The following is a 17,483-nucleotide window of genomic DNA, read 5'->3' as shown; positions in this document are numbered from 1 at the left end:
AAGGTTAATGAGTGAGAGATTAGTTTAATGAGTGAAAGAGACAATTAATGAGTGACAGAGCAGGTGAATGAGTGAGAGACCAGGTGAATGAGTGAGCGAGAAGGTTAATGAATGAGCGAGCAGGTTATTGAGTGAGTGCAGATTAATGAGTGAGAGAGTAAGTTGATGAGTGATAGAGCAGTTAAATGAGTGAGAATAGTGCAATGTGTGCGGGTGTACGTTAAATGAGTGAGGGAGGAGGTGATTTCGCCATATGTGAAGTGTTGCTCCGCCCAGCAGCAGTTTGGCCTGCCCTGCCTGGCCCTGTGGAAGTTGGGAATGGGGTGGGAGGTGCTGGGGTGTGTGGGATGCACAGAGTGCTGCAGATTCGTTTGGAGGTGGGGACAAGTGGTTGAGAAGGTTGGACTTATAAAACGGACAGGGAAGAGCGAGAAAGGGGAGTGATTGAACTTTCAAAGGGAGAAGGATCACATTTCCGAGGCCATTCAGTTTCCAGTCCAGTGTAACTGACAAGACGCGAAAAGTTTCCCCATAACTTTTCCAAAAGTTTTTTTTTTTCAATTATTATAGGAGTTTTGAGTTAAATTATCCACTTTTTTTTACTCTCAGACGTCGGGTGAAGGATAAGCCCCCCCACCCCAATACATCTGCTGAAACGTGAGTCATGCCCCCCCAGGATTTACTGGATTATCGAGCGGGGTTTGCGCCCCCGATCCCGCCGCACAAACCCAGACGGAGCGGCCGCCCGCAGGAGCGATTCCTCAAATGTGTGTTACTGGGGGACGGAGCGGTTGGCAAAACCAGCCTGGTCGTCAGTTACACCACCAATGGTTACCCAACCAAATATGTGCCCACCGCCTTTGATGACTTCTCGGGTGGGTATTTCAAATAAATGTCATCTTCCGGCAGTTTAAAGTGCTTTAAAAGTGGCAAACATGTTTGTTTTAATACTGTGTGTAAAATTAATTCTATGGGGATACTGGGGTGTGTGTGTCTTTTTAATACTGGAGGGATATTGGGGGGTGTGTGAGTGTCTTTTTAGTACTGGAGGGATATTGGGGTGTGTGTCTTTTTAAGACTGGAGGGATATTGGGGTGTGTGTCTTTTTAAGACTGAAAGGATATTGGGGTGTGTGTCTTTTTAAGACTGAAGGGATATTGGGGTGAGTGTCTTTTTAAGACTGAAGGGATATTGGGGTGTGTGTGTCTTTTTAAGACTGAAGGGATATTGGGGTGTGTGTGTGTCTTTTTAAGACTGGAGGGATATTGGGGTGTGTGTCTTTTTAGTACTGAAGGGATATTGGGGTGAGTGTCTTTTTAAGACTGGAGGGATATTGGGGTTTGTGTATTTTTAAGACTGAAGGGATATTGGGGTGTGTGTGTCTTTTTAAGACTGAAGGGATATTGGGGGGGGTGTCTTTTTAAGACTGAAGGGATATTGGGGTGAGTGTCTTTTTAAGACTGGAGGGATATTGGGGTGTGTGTGTCTTTTTAAGACTGGAGGGATATTGGGGTTTGTGTAGTTTTAAGACTGAAGGGATATTGGGGTTTGTGTATTTTTAAGACTGAAGGGATATTGGGGTGTGTGTCTTTTTAAGACTGGAGGGATATTGGGGTTTGTGTATTTTTAAGACTGAAGGGATATTGGGGTGTGTGTCTTTTTAAGACTGGAGGGATATTGGGGTTTGTGTATTTTTAAGACTGGAGGGATATTGGGGTTTGTGTATTTTTAAGGACGGAGGGATATTGGGGTGAGTGTCTTTTTAAGACTGAAGGGATATGGGGGGGGGTCTTTTTAAGACTGGAGGGATATTTGGGTGAGTGTGTCTTTTTAGTACTGGAGGGATATTGGGGTGTGTGTCTTTTTAAGACTGGAGGGATATTGGGGTGTGTGTCTTTTTAAGACTGGAGGGATATTGGGGTGTGTGTCTTTTTAAGACTGGAGGGATATTGGGGTTTGTGTCTTTTTAAGACTGAAGGGATATTGGGGTTTGTGTCTTTTTAAGACTGAAGGGATATTGGGTGGGGTGTCTTTTTAAGACTGGAGGGATATTGGGGTGTGTGTCTTTTTAAGACTAGAGGGATATTGGGGTGAGTGTCTTTTTAAGACTGGAGGGATATTGGGGTGAGTGTCTTTTTAAGACTGAAGGGATATTGGGGTGAGTGTCTTTTTAAGACTGAAGGGATATTGGGGTGAGTGTCTTTTTAAGACTGGAGGGATATTGCGGGGGGGTGTTTTAAATTGGAATAATTGGTTGGGAGTCTTCAGTTTCACCTCTCACACTTCAAAGGCAGCTCTGTGGCAGTGCAGCTCTGTGGCAGTGCAGCTCTGTGGCAGTGCAGCATTGCCTCAGTACTGCAGTGGTATGCCAGCGGTTAATGTGGAGTTATTTGGAGCGTAGTGTGAGCACTGCCTCAAACTCTGAACTGACGCAACAGTGAAATTCGGGTGTTTGAATGAGTGGAGTAGGAAAGAAGAACATGCGATTCTTAGTATCTTCTTTCTGTGTATGTACCACAATCTGTGACGTTTTAGCAAGCATGTTGACCTGTGCAAATGTGCTTTGTGTCAGTTTTGATTTTGATTTCTGTTTCGTTGTTTCCTGCTTGGATGTTCTTCTTAAACTTTAATTATAAATAGCAACAGAATGTGAAGATCCGAGTCCAAAAAAATGGCAGTATCTGCATGGGATAGACTGAGTAAAGCTCCTTCTACACTGCCCCCATCAAACACTCCCAGGACAGGTACAGCACAGGGTTAGATACAGAGTAAAACTCCCTCTACACTGTCCCCATCAAACACTCCCAGGACAGGTACAGCACGGGGTTAGATACAGAGTAAAGCTCCCTCTACACAGTCCCCATCAAACACTCCCAGGACAGGTACAGCACGGGGTTAGATACAGAGTCAGCTCCCTCTACACTGTCCCCATTAAACACTCCCAGGATAGGTACAGCACGGGGTTAGATACAGAGTAAAGCTGCCTCTACACTGACCCCATCAAACACTCCCAGGACAGGTACAGCACGGGGTTAGATACAGAGTAAAGCTTCCTCTACACTGTCCCCATCAAACACTCCCAGGACAGGTACAGCACGGGGTTAGATACAGAGTAAAGCTTCCTCTACACTGTCCCCATCAAACACTCCCAGGACAGGTACAGCACGGGGTTAGATACAGAGTAAAGCTCCCTCTACACTGTCCCCATCAAACACTCCCAGGACAGGTACAGCACGGGGTTAGATACAGAGTAAAACTCCCTCTACACTGTCCCCATCAAACACTCCCAGGACAGGTACAGCACGGGGTTAGATACAGAGTAAAGCTCCATCTACACTGTCCCCATCAAACACTCCCAGGACAGGTACAGCACGGGGTTAGGTACAGAGTATAGCTCCCTCTACACTGCCCCCATCAAACACTCCCAGGACAGGTACAGCATGGGGTTAGATACAGAGTAAAGCTCCCTCTACACTGTCCCCATCAAACACTCCCAGGACAGGTACAGCACGGGGTTAGATACAGAGTAAAGCTCCCTCTGCACTGTCCCAATCAAACACTCCCAGGACAGGTACAGCACGGGGTTAGGTACAGAGTATAGCTCCCTCTACACTGCCCCCATCAAACACTCCCAGGACAGGTACAGCATGGGGTTAGATACAGAGTAAAGCTCCCTCGACACTGTCCCCATCAAACACTCCCAGGACAGGTACAGCACTGGGTTAGATACAGAGTAAAGCTCCCTCTACACTGTCCCCATCAAACACTTGGTACAAAGCCCTTGGTACAAGACAGTGTCCAGGTGAGAGGGGATGGAGAAGAAGAGAAAATGGATGAGGAAGCAGAGTTTGAGTGACATTAAATCCGCTCTTTTTAAAAAGCTGTAGCCCGGAGCAACAGGAGCCTGGCGAAGGTGTGGAGTTCTGCACCTTTATTCTGGACAGCACAAAGGAATAGAACAGATTTTGGATTCTCTTATTGTGGTCAGGGATGTGTTGCCTGTGAGGGAGTAGATCGGATAGCAAATTCCCAAAAGCAAATTGAATAAATACCTGAAAAGGGGACGATGGGGAATGAGCAGGGAGTGTGGTGGTGACCAAGTGGAGAGCACTTTCAAAGGGACAGTAAAAGTGTGAAGGGTTGAATGGCCTTCTTGCCGTGACATACGATTTGAATTCCTACGAGGCCATGGTTGGATTCTGGAAATTCAAACAATGGGGAGAAGGAGCAGGAAGAGCATTTGGAGGAAATTCGAGGGGTCAAGAGTGGAGAGCTTCTGTGATGATTTACCAGGACAGCGAGGAGCAGCAAGATCCCAGGAGTGATCACAAGTGCTGAGGTAGCAGATGATAGATGAAAAGAGAAGGACGGAGACCTTCACCCGTCCCCACCAGTACTGTACCCCAGTGTTATACAGAGACAGACCGTCCCCACCAGTACTGTACCCCAGTGTTATACAGTGACAGACCCATCCCCACCAGTGCTGTACCCCAGTGTTATACAGAGACAGACCGTCCCCACCAGTACTGTACCCCAGTGTTATACAGTGACAGACCCGTCCCCACCAGTACTGTACCCCAGTGTTATACAGTGACAGACCCGTCCCCACCAGTACTGTGCCCCAGTGTGAGACAGTGACAGACCCGTCCCCACCAGTACTGTACCCCAGTGTTATACAGTGACAGACCCGTCCCCACCAGTACTGTACCCCAGTGTTATACAGTGACACACCCGTCCCCACCAGTACTGTACCCCAGTGTTATACAGTGACAGACCCGTCCCCACCAGTACTGTACCCTAGTGTTATACAGTGACTGACCCGTCCCCACCAGTACTGTACCCCAGTGTTATACAGTGACAGACCCGTCCCCACCAGTACTGTACCCCAGTGTTATACAGTGACAGACCCGTCCCCACCAGTACTGTACCCCAGTGTTATACAGTGACAGACCCGTCCCCACCAGTACTGTACCCCAGTGTTATACAGTGATAGACCCGTCCCCACCAGTACTGTACCCCAGTGTTATAGTGACAGACCCGTCCCCACCAGTACTGTACCCCAGTGTTACCCAGTGACAGACCCGTCCCCACCAGTACTGTACCCCAGTGTTATACAGTGACAGACCCGTCCCCACCTGTACTGTACCCCAGTGTTATACAGTGATAGACCCGTCCCCACCAGTACTGTACCCCAGTGTTATAGTGACAGACCCGTCCCCACCAGTACTGTACCCCAGTGTTACCCAGTGACAGACCCGTCCCCACCAGTACTGTACCCCAGTGTTATACAGTGACACCCGTCCCCACCAGTACTGTACCCCAGTGTTATACAGTGACAGACCCATCCCCACCAGTACTGTACCCCAGTGTTATACAGTGACAGACTTGTCCCCACCAGTACTGTACCCCAGTGTTATACAGTAACCGACCCATCCCCACCAGTACTATACCCCAGTGTTATACAGTAACAGACCCATCCCCACCAGTACTGTACCCCAGTGTTATACAGTGACAGACCCATCCCCAGCAGTACTGTACCCCGGTGCTATACAGTGACAGACCCGTCCCCACCAGTACTGTACCCCGGTGCTATACAGTGACATACCCGTCCCCACCAGTACTGTACCCCAGTGTTATACAGTGACAGACCCGTCCCCACCAGTACTGTACCCCAGTGTTATACAGTGACAGACCCGTCCCCACCAGTACTGTACCCCAGTGTTATACAGTGACAGACCCGTCCCCACCAGTACTGTACCCCAGTGTTATAGTGACCGACCCGTCCCCACCAGTAGTGTACCCCGGTGCTATATAGTGACAGACTGTCCCCACCAGTACTGTACCCCGGAGTTATACAGTGAAAGACCCATCCCCACCAGTACTGTACCCCAGTGTTATACAGTGACAGGCCCGTCCCCACCAGCACTCTACCCCAGTGTTATACAGTGATAGACACGTCCCCACCAGGACTGTACCCCAGTGTTATACAGTGACAGGCCCGTCCCCACCAGCACTGTACCCCAGTGTTGTACAGTGACAGATCCATCCCCACCAGTACTGTACCCCAGTGGTATACAGTGACAGGCCCGTCCCCACCAGCACTGTACCCCAGTGTTATACAGTGATAGACCCATCCCCACCAGTACTGTACCCCAGTGTTCTATAGTGACAGGCCCGTCCCCACCAGTACTATATTGTTATACAGTGACGTTGCAGGGTCTGAGTTTAATTTTAACCCTACTGACTTATTTAATAATAATAATAATCGCTATTGTCACAAATCGGCTTCAATCTTTAATATCAAAACCTCTGGTAGATTCATTGAGCTCGGGGGCCCTGCTTCGCTATGGTTATCGACTACACATGTTGTAATGTCAAGCTGGAGAACGGTTTCATACTGAATCGACTGTCAAAGTAACACAATGCGGTTCTGAATCGTTCCTCGCGGACCAGGCCCACTCTTGCTTCTGGATAGCAAAATGGCCGCCGTTTGTTACCCGCGGGCTGAGTTGATTGCCACACCTCGGGCGAGGTTGGGAAGGTGGATACCGTCAGCCGATGCGGGAATCGGACCTGCGTCGCTCTGCATCCCGAACCTGCTGTCTGGCCAACTGAGCTAAACCCAGCCTCTTTAACAATCAGTTCAAATCTGATGGTTGGGGGGGGGGGGGGGTTGGTGGGTGGGGGTGGGGGGTGGTTGGGGGGGTTGCAAATGTGGCCTTTCCGCAGTTTCTGTGACTGTCCTATGAAGACTGACGCTCTGGACAAGGCCATGAATCCCAGAACATCGTTTACCACCGGGGGAATGAGCACCAAACACCGCAATGCTAGTGCTTTGCGTAGCTCCACCTGCATAACAACAACAACTTGCATTTATGAAGGACTTTTGATGTAGTGAAACATGCCAAGATGTTTCACAGGAGCACTAGCCGGCTTTTGAGACCCAATGAGGAGGTGTTAGGCCCAGGGGCCCACAATTCTTGTCAAAGATTTGGGATTGAAGGATCATCTTTTCTTTTGGGGGTGGGGGGGGGGAAACAACGGTGGAAGGAGACCAGTTTTGGGGCGGGCCGTGTGGAGCTCCTCCCCGTGTCTGCGTGGGTCTCATCCCCACGACCCAAAGATGTGCAGGGTAGGTGGATTGGGCACGCTAAATTGCTCATTCATTAATTATTTATTTTTTTAAATTTAAGAATATCCATTTCATTTTTCCAATTAAGGGGCAATTTAGCGTGGCCAATCCACCTACCCTGCACATCTTTGGGTTGTGGGGACGAAACCCATGCAGACACGGGGAGAATGTGCAAACTCCACACGGACAGTGACCCAGAGCCGGGATCGAACCTGGGACCTCGGCGACGTGAGGCCGCAGGGCTAACCCACTGCGCCACCGTGCTGCCCTAAATTGCCCATTAATTGGAATTTTTTTTTAAAAAGATTTAGGGGAGGAATTCCAGAGCTTCTCGAATTGTACAGTACAGAAGAGGCCATTCGGCCCATCGGGTCTGCACCGACTGGGGTCTAGGCAGCTGAGGGTACGGCTGCCAATAGCGGAGCGAAAGAAATGGGTGGGGTGGTGAGCAGAGGGGGCTGAATTGGATCATGGAGGGTTGAGGGTCTAACGATGGTTACGGAGATAGAGAGAGGTGAGGCCTCAAGAGGGGTTCGAAAACGTGGCTTGAGAATTTTTCAATGGCAGAATTTCTTTTTGAGTGCGGTGTCGTCCATTCAACTTGCCTCTGAATCGCAGAGATTCACGGGTTCGAGTCCCGCTCCAGCCTTTGAGCACGGGAGTGCTGCACTGTTGGAGGCCCCATCTGGAAGCTCCGGGAGGAGGAGGAGGAGAGTGTGTGGAAGATCCCATGGCCACTATTTCAAAGCCAGGTTGTGGGGTGGCGGGGGGGGGCGGGGGGGGGGGTCGGGGGAGCAAGTTATCCCTGGTGACCCGGCCAATAATTATCCCTCAATCCACATCTCAAAAAGAAACAACAGATGACCTGGGTCATTATCACATACTCCCTGTGGGATCTTGCTGTGCTGCCGTTTTCCCTACATTACAACAATGACTACCCTTCGTAAAGCATTTCATTGGGTGTAAAGCACTTTGTGATGCCCGGTGGTCATGACGGGCCTGATCGACATTCAAACCTTAACCCGCTCCTCCTTGCATTATAAAACTTATCTCTTTGCCCAAGCTTTTGGTCACCCAGCCGAACACCTCCTCGTGTGCCTTGGTGCCAGGTTTAGTCTCGCTGACGCACTGGGCGGGGGGGGGGGGGGCAGCCGGGTGTGGTTTTGTTGCAAAAAGGCTCTCCATAAATGCCAGCTGTTGATGCCAGTGGCATCTTGGGGAGAAGTCCTGAGGTAGGTAGATACGCTGACAGTGCCCAGATCAACCCTCCCCATCTCAGATAATTGCTTTTCCAGCGTCGGCTGACTTTGGGGGAGATGGGGGGGTGGGTTGGGGGGGGGGGGTGTTGGTATCCAGTGCCCAGGTAGCCCACCCATTCCCTCACGGCTGAGCCCAGACAGTGGGGGGGGGCATGGTGGGCATTTCAACAAAGCAAGTTGGCATTGAGTGCCAGCCAATCTGAAGTGAAGACTCTCTAGCTGGGCTGACCCCATTCCACAGACGCCCCCCCCCCCCAACCCCTCCCTCCCTCGGGTCTTTTGGTCACCCTATCTGAATATCTCAGTTTGCCTTGACATCCGTACATTTTCTCGCCAACATGCACGGGGTCACTTTTAGTCAAGTCTGTTCGATAAATGCAAGTTTGTTGTTGCTACTGCTGATGATATCTTGGTGGAACGAGTCAGAAGATCGCTGGGTATGTGTTTGCAATGTCATTGTGCGAGCTGAGATCAATTAACTCAACAGAAACTCAAGGTCAGGCTTTGGGACTTCCCTGCCTCTGGTACATCAAAAGGGTGTTTGTTCTGCGTGAGTCACTGATACGCACCATAAGTACTGAGAGAGAGAGGGAGGGAGAGGGCGAGAGAGAGAGAGAGAGAGGGGGGCACCAGCTAAACTCAAATCTGCACGACCAATTTGACCTCCATCCTCCCAATCCTTTATCTAGCGAGTACCGGACCTTGACTCCCTCTATCTTTTTTTAACTGCTGCAGTCGCCTGGGGCCTGTTGCCTTTGATCTCTCGTGAGGCCTATTTACGCACAATCTCGCTGCCTCTGCGATACCGAGTCTAAAGTCTTTGTTTGCATGTGATGTGTCCCAGAACGGCTTTAGAAATAATCCACACATCCGTTCTTTGTGTGTGTGTGTGTGTGTGTGTGTGTGTGTGTGTTTCCTCTCTCTCTCTCTCCCTCTCTCTTTCCCCCTTTCCCCACCCGCCCTGAGGTTTTTTTTTTTGTTGAAGATTTCTGTTTTGCTTTTGTTCGTCTTCACCACACTCCTTCCCCCTCACACGCAACAAGTTCAGGCCCTGACCTTTCGGGGGAAGCGGGTGGCGATGCCCCATGTTCGTGATTTGTGTCAAGGTGCTGATTTGCCAGAGGCTTTTTTCAGCGAGGGCCGTCTCGGGGAAAACCTCCCCGGGGTCAGCCAGGGGTCACTCCCGTCCTCCTGACGCGAGGAATCTCCAGCGTCGTACGTGACCTCCGAGCTTCCCAAAGCAGCTGACTTCCAAATAAAAATGTTTTTTTTTTTTTAAATTTAAAATTTAGAGTACCCAATTATTTTTTTCCAATTAAGGGGCAATTTAGCGCGGCCAATCCACCTACCCTGCACATCTTTAGGTTGTGGGGGCAAAAACCCACGCAGACACGGGGAGAATGTGCAAACTCCACACGGACAGTGACCCAGAGCCAGGATCGAACCCGGGACCTCGGCACCGTGAGGCAGCAGTGCTAACCACTAGGCTACTTTTTTTTAAATGTGATAAAAGTTTGAGGAGGCAGTTCCATATTGGTGATGTCACTGGATTAGTAATCCAGACACCCCCCACCCCCTCCGTCTAACGCCCTGGGGGACCCCGGTTCAAATCCCACCCCGGCAGCTGGTGGAATTTAAATTTAATGAATAAAATCTGGGATTGAAAGCTGGCCTCCGTAACGGCGACCCTGACAACTATCGCCGATTAATCATAAAGACCCAGCTGGTTCACAACGCCCCCTTCAGGGAAGGAAATCTGCCGTCCTGACCCGGTCTGGCCTACACGTGACTCCAGACCCCACAGCGATGGGGTTGACTCTTACTGCCCCCTCTGAAATGGCCGAGCGAGACGCTCAGTTCGAGGGGCAAATAGGGATGGGCAACAAACGCTGGGCCCGGCAACGCCCACGTCCCCATTACAGAACCAAAAATATGAATTTGCTGTAATTGGGGTTTGTGTGAAGAAAGTCTGTCTGCAGATTAATAAACTAATATTTTAATCTATATAGCGCCTTGTTGTATTCTCCAAAAGTCCTGAAGCACTTTACAACCAGTCTTGAAGGGGGCATCGCAATTTGCAGTGCAGGAAATGATGGCAGCCAGTTTATAGTTTACTATGGTGACTAGTGTCAGAAATACACCGCATCCTCCAGGATTATTATTTTTAATTAAAGCTGTTCTCTTTTTCTCTTACCTTGTAGCTGTCGTTCAAGTTGATGGGACTTCAATCAGATTACAGCTGTGTGACACTGCTGGCCAAGTGAGTAACTTGTTACCCAGTGAACTCTCCCTCCTTTACTCGCCCTCATCCTCCATCCCTCCCTTTGGACTGTGGGAGGAAACCGGAGCACCCGGAGGTCACCCTGCGCAGACACGGGGAGAAAGTGCCAACTCCACACAGACCGTCACCCGCCCGTGGAATCGTGGAGCCCGAGCAACAATGGGCATCGGGGGGGGGGGGGGGGGGGGGGACTCTCCATTGGTCGGGGTCATAAAGGGAGATGGTTGTGGTGGTTGGAGGCCAATCATCTCAGTCTCAGGGCATCACTGCAGGAGTTCCTCAGGGTAGTGTCTTAGTCCGACCATCATCGGCTGCTTCATATAATGACCGTCCTTCCATTGTAAGGTCTGAAGTAGAGGTGACCTGGACAGCATTCAGGCTTGGTTTGATAAGTGGTTGGCAACATTCAATGCCACACTAGTGCCAGGTAATGGCCCATTTCCAATAAGACAGAATGTAACCATCTCCTTGACATCCAATGGCATTACCATCGCTGAATCCCCCACTATCGACATCCTGGGGGTTAACATTGATCAGAAACTGAACTGGACCCAGCCATATAAATACTGTGGCTACCAGACTAGGTCACAGGCTGGGAGTCCTGCAGTGATTAACTCTCCTCCTGACCCCCCCTCCAAAAGCCTGTCCACCATCCACAAGGCACAAGTCCGGAGTATGATGGAATACTCTCCACTTGCTTGGATGAGCGCAGCTCCAACAACAGGAGCTTGGGACCATCCAGGACTAAGCAGCCCCGTTTGATTAGCACAGCATTCACCCCCACCACACCGCTGTGCAATGGCAGCATATCAAAAGCAAGATGCGCTGCAGGAACTAGCCAGCGCTCCTTCCAAACCTGTGGCATCTCCACTGAGGACAAACGAAGTAGATACCTGGGAACTCCCTTCCGAGTCGCTCACCACCCTGACTTGGAAATATATCGGCCGTTCCTTCACTGTCGCTGGGTCAAAATCCTTGAACTCCCTCCCTAACAGCACAGTGGGTGTACCAACATGACGTGGACCGCATCTTCAAGAAGGCGGCTCGCCCACCACCTTCTCGAGGGGCAATTGGGGATGGGCAATAAATGCCCGTCCTAGCTGGCAATGCCCACATCCTGTTAACAAATTTTAAAATGGCTTTCTCCAGCTCTTCTTTCCCTACTTTGTGTCTAAAAAAATATTTTTTATAAATTTAGAGTACCCAATTCATTTTTCCAATTAAGGGGCAATTTAACGCGGCCAATCCACCTACCCTGCACATCTTTGGGTTGTGGGGGCGAAACCCACGCAGACACGGGGAGAATGTGCAAACTCCACACGGACAGTGACCCAGAGCCAGGATTGAACCTGGGACTTCGGCGCCGTGAGGCAGCAGTGCTAATCATGCATCACCGTGCTGCCCATGTCTCAAAAATATTGAGACACAATTTTAATTCTACGCACCTGTGATGAATGATATCTGTATACATATGTACCTTTAATGCGTAGGCCCCTTTAAGACCGGGGTTGGAACCCTGGGGGACTCCGCCTCCGGCTCCGCCCCCAGGAAGCTGTATATAAGGTTACGTTCAGTGGGCAGCGTGCAGTGAGCACACTTCTCGTCAGCTGTCTGGTTCTCTGGTTATTAAAGCCTTTGTATTATCAAACTCCTCTCCTGAGGATATTGAGGGTATCTCAGCACCTTTTAGTCTGCTAACTGAGTTCTGATCCATGTTGGTTTTAGCATCCCCATCACGGACGGTCGTGTATCCGTTTTAATCATCTTCCCTCCTCCTCTTCTGCAGGACGAATTCGACAAGCTCCGGCACTTCTGCTACCACAAGACTGATATCTTCCTGCTGTGCTTCAGCGTGGTCAGCCCCTCGTCCTTCCACAACGTGATGGAGAACTGGATGCCCGAGATCCGCCATCACTGCCCCACCGCCCCCGTTGTCCTGGTTGGCACCCAGTGTGACCTCCGAGGGGACGTGAAGGTCCTCATCGAGCTGGCCAAGTGCAAGGAGAAGCCAGTGCCCCCGGGGGCCGCCCGGGCGCTGGCGGAGAAGATCGGCGCCGTGGCATACGTGGAGTGCTCCTCGCTGACGCAGAAGAACCTGAAGGAGGTCTTTGACACGGCCATTTTGTGCGGCCTGCGCTACGCAGACAGTCGGGCGAGTAGCGAGCGCAGGATGAAACTGTTCACTGCCAACAAAATGAGGACCCTGTCGAAATCCTGGTGGAAAAAATACGTCTGTATCATATGAGAATCGGGAACGAGAAGCCATCAAGACTTTCATGCCTGTTCCTAAAAAGAATGGGTGACACTCTCTAGAAACCTTTCCCAGTTCTGTCCTAGTTGTAATTTTGATAATGTGCGAATGATTGATCTTGATTTGACTAATGGCTAGATTGCTGGCTGTCACTTGAAAGATCTGACTCGTGGGGTCGGTGTGCAGGGGAAGGTGGTGGGTGGTGAAACCTCCAATTGCCCTCCGTATCGCGTGGGGTGGGGTGGATGTGCCTCGTGGGAATAGCGTCCAGGACCCTTGACGATAGATCACGGTCCTCTTGGAAATTTAAGCTTCCCGTGAAACCTCCAATTGCCCACCAGCAGTGAGGGTGGGGCAGAATGGAGGAGTGACGCCTGCCATGGCGGAATTGCCTGCCAACCTGCGGGTGTGGGACAGTCGGAAAACCCCGTTTCCTCCCCTCCCGCCCCGACCCATCGCCACGCTTCCCACACCTTAATTGGTACCTTCAGGAGAAAAGACGGAGTGGGAAAATAGGGGAGGATTTCAACAAATCTTCCCCACCTTTCCCCACCACTTCCGTTTAACTAAATGTCTTGTTTTTTAAAGGACCATGCATTTTACAAAGTGCCTTTTATGACCACTGGACCTTTTCAAAAGTGCTGAACAGCCAATTAAATATTTTTTAGTCACCGTTGCGATGTCGGAACACTGGCCAATTGGTGTACACTTAAACCGTGGGGGGATGATGACCAGCTCACTTTAAATGATGTTGGTCGAGGCTTAAATATCGGCTAAGACACTGGCTTTCCACCAAAATAGTGTCTGTGTGATCCCTTTGCATCCGCCTAACCTAAGATAATATTAAGTCTCCACAGTCCCAGATGACCATAGGCTGCATTCCCCTTTGAGGGGGGGGGGAGGCGGGGGTGGAGAGCTGACTTGTGATTGAACCTTGAGGGTCACCACACACCTCAGGCGAGGGGTACATTTGATTTGAGATGGTTTTGCCTTTGTGAATAACCAATAACCTAAGCTGACTACTGTGGGGAGCAGCTCGCCGAGAAGCCACCGGGAGAATTATTGTGTATTTACCTCTTGGAAACCATCTTTTTGACAACCTGATTTCAATTATCGGTGCCTCAATTGTTCATGAATTGCCCCTTTGAATGTGACAGCGCAGACTGCTTTTGTCCGCTCGCAGACACAGACCTTAGTTAGCATTACTGACGACGAGAGGGGGGGGGGGGGGGGGGGGTTCGATTCTCCTCGTGCCTGACCGCCGTTGCCCTGGGCGACAGTTACATTTGTCCAGGGCAGCACGGTGGCGCAGTGGGTTAGCACTGCAGTCTCACGGCGCCGAGGTCCCAGGTTCGATCCCGGCTCTGGGTCACTGTCCGTGTGGAGTTTGCACATTCTCCCCATGTCTGCGTGGGTTTCGCCCCCACAACCCAAAGATGTGCGGGGTAGGTGGATTGAACACGCTAAATTGCCCCTGAATTGGGAAAAAAATGAATTGGGTACTCTAAATTTATGGGGGGAAAAAACATTTGTCTATTCAAAATGGCCACTCCGTGTGTGTGTGTGTGTGTGTGTGTGTGTGTAACTGGGTTTGCCATCGTTTACATTTGCCTCAGACTTTTTTTTAATGTGAACATTAAAGCTCACGAACAATCCCCCGCCCACCACAAGTCGGCCTAGACCGAAGGAAGGTCCTCTAGTAGAGGTCAGAATAAGCTCATTGTGGCCTACCAAGACGGGTGAAAACACAGATTTGTGGTGAACGCGCTCTCCCCTCCCTCCCTCCCCTTCCAGCAAGGTAATAAGCCCCGCTGCAACAAAGTGGGAATAATAAATCGGCTTGGATAATTTAACATTGGAATACGCAAGCGAGGAGAGACCAGCTGCGAGTAACCCAAGGCAACAGTGGCTGCCAACCGACTAATAATTGAAGAGAGGCCTACGAGGGCAGGCACAGCCAGGCTAAATTAAGATGTTTGAAGAGGGAAGGGCTCTTGTTGGGGGGCACTTTCTTTGGCTGTTGGATTCCGTTGGGGAGGTGGGGGGGGGGGAAGAAGGGGGAAGAAGAGGGAAGAAGAGTGATGTGGTTAGGAGATTGGATGCCACTTGAGAAGCCAATGGCAATCCTGGCCGGCCAGGGCCCCTTGTTAAACTTTGCCCCCCTCTCTTTCCTGCCATGCCTCCACACGATGAAGCCTGTGCCGTTGTAATTCAGCCCGGCGCTGACTCAAGTCTGGGCACTGTAAGGCCCAGAGCGGGGAGGGAGTGAAAGTGGGCGCTTTGGGTGGGTGGGTGGGGGGGGGGGGGGGGGAATTGTCATCTAATGGGGTGAAGTTCTGGAGAAAATCTTGAGACCGAGCGATTGCAGGGGACGATGGTTTTTGTCTCTGACTGGGAGATGCGTGAAATATTATACGGTGCTTCATTTTTGCAGAAGCTTACCTTTGCTCTATAAATATAAATATATATATAAAAAGTCATTTAGTAGTGAAGTTGTCAATTGTACAGAATGACCGTCTTGAATCAGACCACAGCGACTGCTTGTATGAAAAATATTAATACTGCTGGAGTTGTAATTGTTCAGGAGACTTTTCGTTCATGTGGAGCATTGCTTCATAAAGCTGCTGACCCCAGTGGTTAGAATGTGATTTCAGGCTAAAGGAAATAAAAATAACATTGCTCTTTTGGTAAAGAAAACATTCTTTTGCCTGTCCCGTCTGTTTTCATGTCACAGATGCACTTGCTCTCGCTGCGGGGTAGTGTCAGTACTCGTGCAGTGTGCGCTCATTTCGAACACGCAAACCAGGCTGGTATTTCTGTACCTCCTTTCATTGCCAAGGGAGGCCTCGCAGGATTTCACAGCAAGTGAAGCACTTCGGAATTGTCGTCATCTGATGTGCCTGGGTGTAGGCCAGGGCATGAGGTTCTCCGCGGGTACTGCCAGGCACTGGTGGCTCAGTGTTCGAGCTGGGCATGGCCCTCTGCCTCGCGCTCTCTGCCTGTGAGACGGTGAGAATCTCTCTGCTCTCTCATAACTAACCAAGAGATGCGAACATACTCATTAAATCAATATTAATCAGTGTATGCTGAACATTTCTCGGACAAGATCCTCGTGTTCCACTGCACTTTGTGGTTTTCAGGATCACCCCATCTTTTTAAATAAATTTAGAGTACCCAATTCATTTTTTCCAATTAAGGGGCAATTTAGCATGGCCAATCCACCTACCCTGCACCTCTTTGGGTTGTGGGGGTGAAACCCACGGGGAGAATGTGCAAACTCTGCACAGAAGGTGACCCTGGATCGAACCTGGGACCGCAGTGCCGTGAGGCTGCAGTGCTAACCACTGTGCCGCCGTGCTGCCCCTGGGATTACCCCATCCTGACCAACAGGTCGAATCATGGGAGGTCCCAGGTTCGATCTCTGGGTCACTGTCCGTGTGGAGTTTGCACATTCTCCCCGTGTTTGCGTGGGTTTCACCCCCACAACACAAAAGATGTGCAGGGTAGGTGGATTGGCCGTGCTAAATTGCTCCTTAATTGGCAAAAATGAATTGGGTACTCTAAATTTATTTTAAAAGAAATGAGATGATGGTTTGGGAGATTTGTGATTCCAGGGCGCTATATTTTGAGGCCCACGCTCCTGTGCTGCCTCTTTGAAGCAGCTTCCCAATTAGTCCTGTTTCCCTGAGTGTTGCCCCATTTCCAGTGAAGGACTATGTCCCGTGCCCCAGCTCTCTGCGCCTGGAACCAGAACAGCAGCGTGTTCCGGTAACCTGACTGCCGGTGTTACATTGAGAATAACCATTACAGATCCACCACCCACCCTTCTCTGTCTAGTGACAATTCCGCATAATTAGTGCAGAAGACGCACAGCCAAACTTTATTCCAACCCTTGGGTCTTGAGCAGTGAGAGCTTCAGTGAGTTCTGCCACGGTCTCATGATTGGGTGAGAAAAGCCCTGAACTGACGGAGAGAACTTAAAAACTGATGTGCTGTGCATGGGCACCTTGCGTTTGTGTGTGTGTGCATGTATCTGTCAAGTGCTTAGAATCTGTGCGCATGCGGGGCAGCACAGTGGCTAGCATTGCTGCCATGGCGATGAGGACCCGGGTTCGATCACGGCTCTGGGTCACTGTCCGTGTGGAGTTTGCACATTCTCCCCGTGTCTGCGTGGGTCTCACCCCCACAACCCAAAGATGTGCAGGGTAGGTGGATTGGCCACGCTAAATTGCCACTGAATTGGAAAAAATAATTGGGTACTCTTAAAAAATTTTTTTAAATAAATACAATCTGTGTGCATGCGTATGCGCAGGTGTGTGCATGCATGTATCTTAAGTGCTTAGCATCTGTGCGTTGTACATGCAGGTGTATGTTGTGTGCATGTGCACTGTTGTATGTGCACATGTGTGTTATGCGTGGTGCATTTCATTTCATTTCATTTCATTCATGCGCACCTATCCACGTGGGCACGTATCCAACTCGCGTGACTTCGTTCTTTCCCAAGATTTTCGTCACTCTCAACCCCTGGAGGTGGCCATTCAATACAATCCTTCACTCCCA

At 50.2% G+C, this 17,483-nt stretch overlaps 1 protein-coding gene across 1 annotated transcript; it reads left to right on the top strand.

Moving 5' to 3' along the window:
- The first annotated feature begins 361 nt into the window (after positions 1-361).
- rhoub (ras homolog family member Ub) lies at positions 362-15,620 on the top strand. Its single transcript, XM_072490125.1, has 3 exons — positions 362-875; positions 10,593-10,651; positions 12,459-15,620. Exons 1-3 carry the CDS (start codon positions 665-667, stop codon positions 12,915-12,917), a joined length of 729 nt encoding a protein of 242 aa, XP_072346226.1. The 5' UTR covers positions 362-664; the 3' UTR covers positions 12,918-15,620.
- Positions 15,621-17,483: the final 1,863 nt, after the last annotated feature.

Source organism: Scyliorhinus torazame, chromosome 25 (genome assembly GCF_047496885.1).
Source record: "Scyliorhinus torazame isolate Kashiwa2021f chromosome 25, sScyTor2.1, whole genome shotgun sequence".
Lineage (NCBI taxonomy): Eukaryota > Metazoa > Chordata > Chondrichthyes > Carcharhiniformes > Scyliorhinidae > Scyliorhinus > Scyliorhinus torazame.
Note: the sequence above shows the minus strand (reverse complement) of the source record. Positions and strands in the feature narration are given on the sequence as shown.

What these genes read in the sequence shown, in the direction of transcription:
- rhoub (XM_072490125.1), top strand. Translation starts at nt 665, where the DNA reads ATGCCCCCCCAGGATTTACTGGATTATCGAGCGGGGTTTGCGCCCCCG. An exon ending in CGCCTTTGATGACTTCTCGG is followed by an intron (nt 876 to 10,592) that starts GTGGGTATTTCA and finishes CTTACCTTGTAG; the next exon opens with CTGTCGTTCAAGTTGATGGG. An exon ending in TGTGTGACACTGCTGGCCAA is followed by an intron (nt 10,652 to 12,458) that starts GTGAGTAACTTG and finishes CCTCTTCTGCAG; the next exon opens with GACGAATTCGACAAGCTCCG.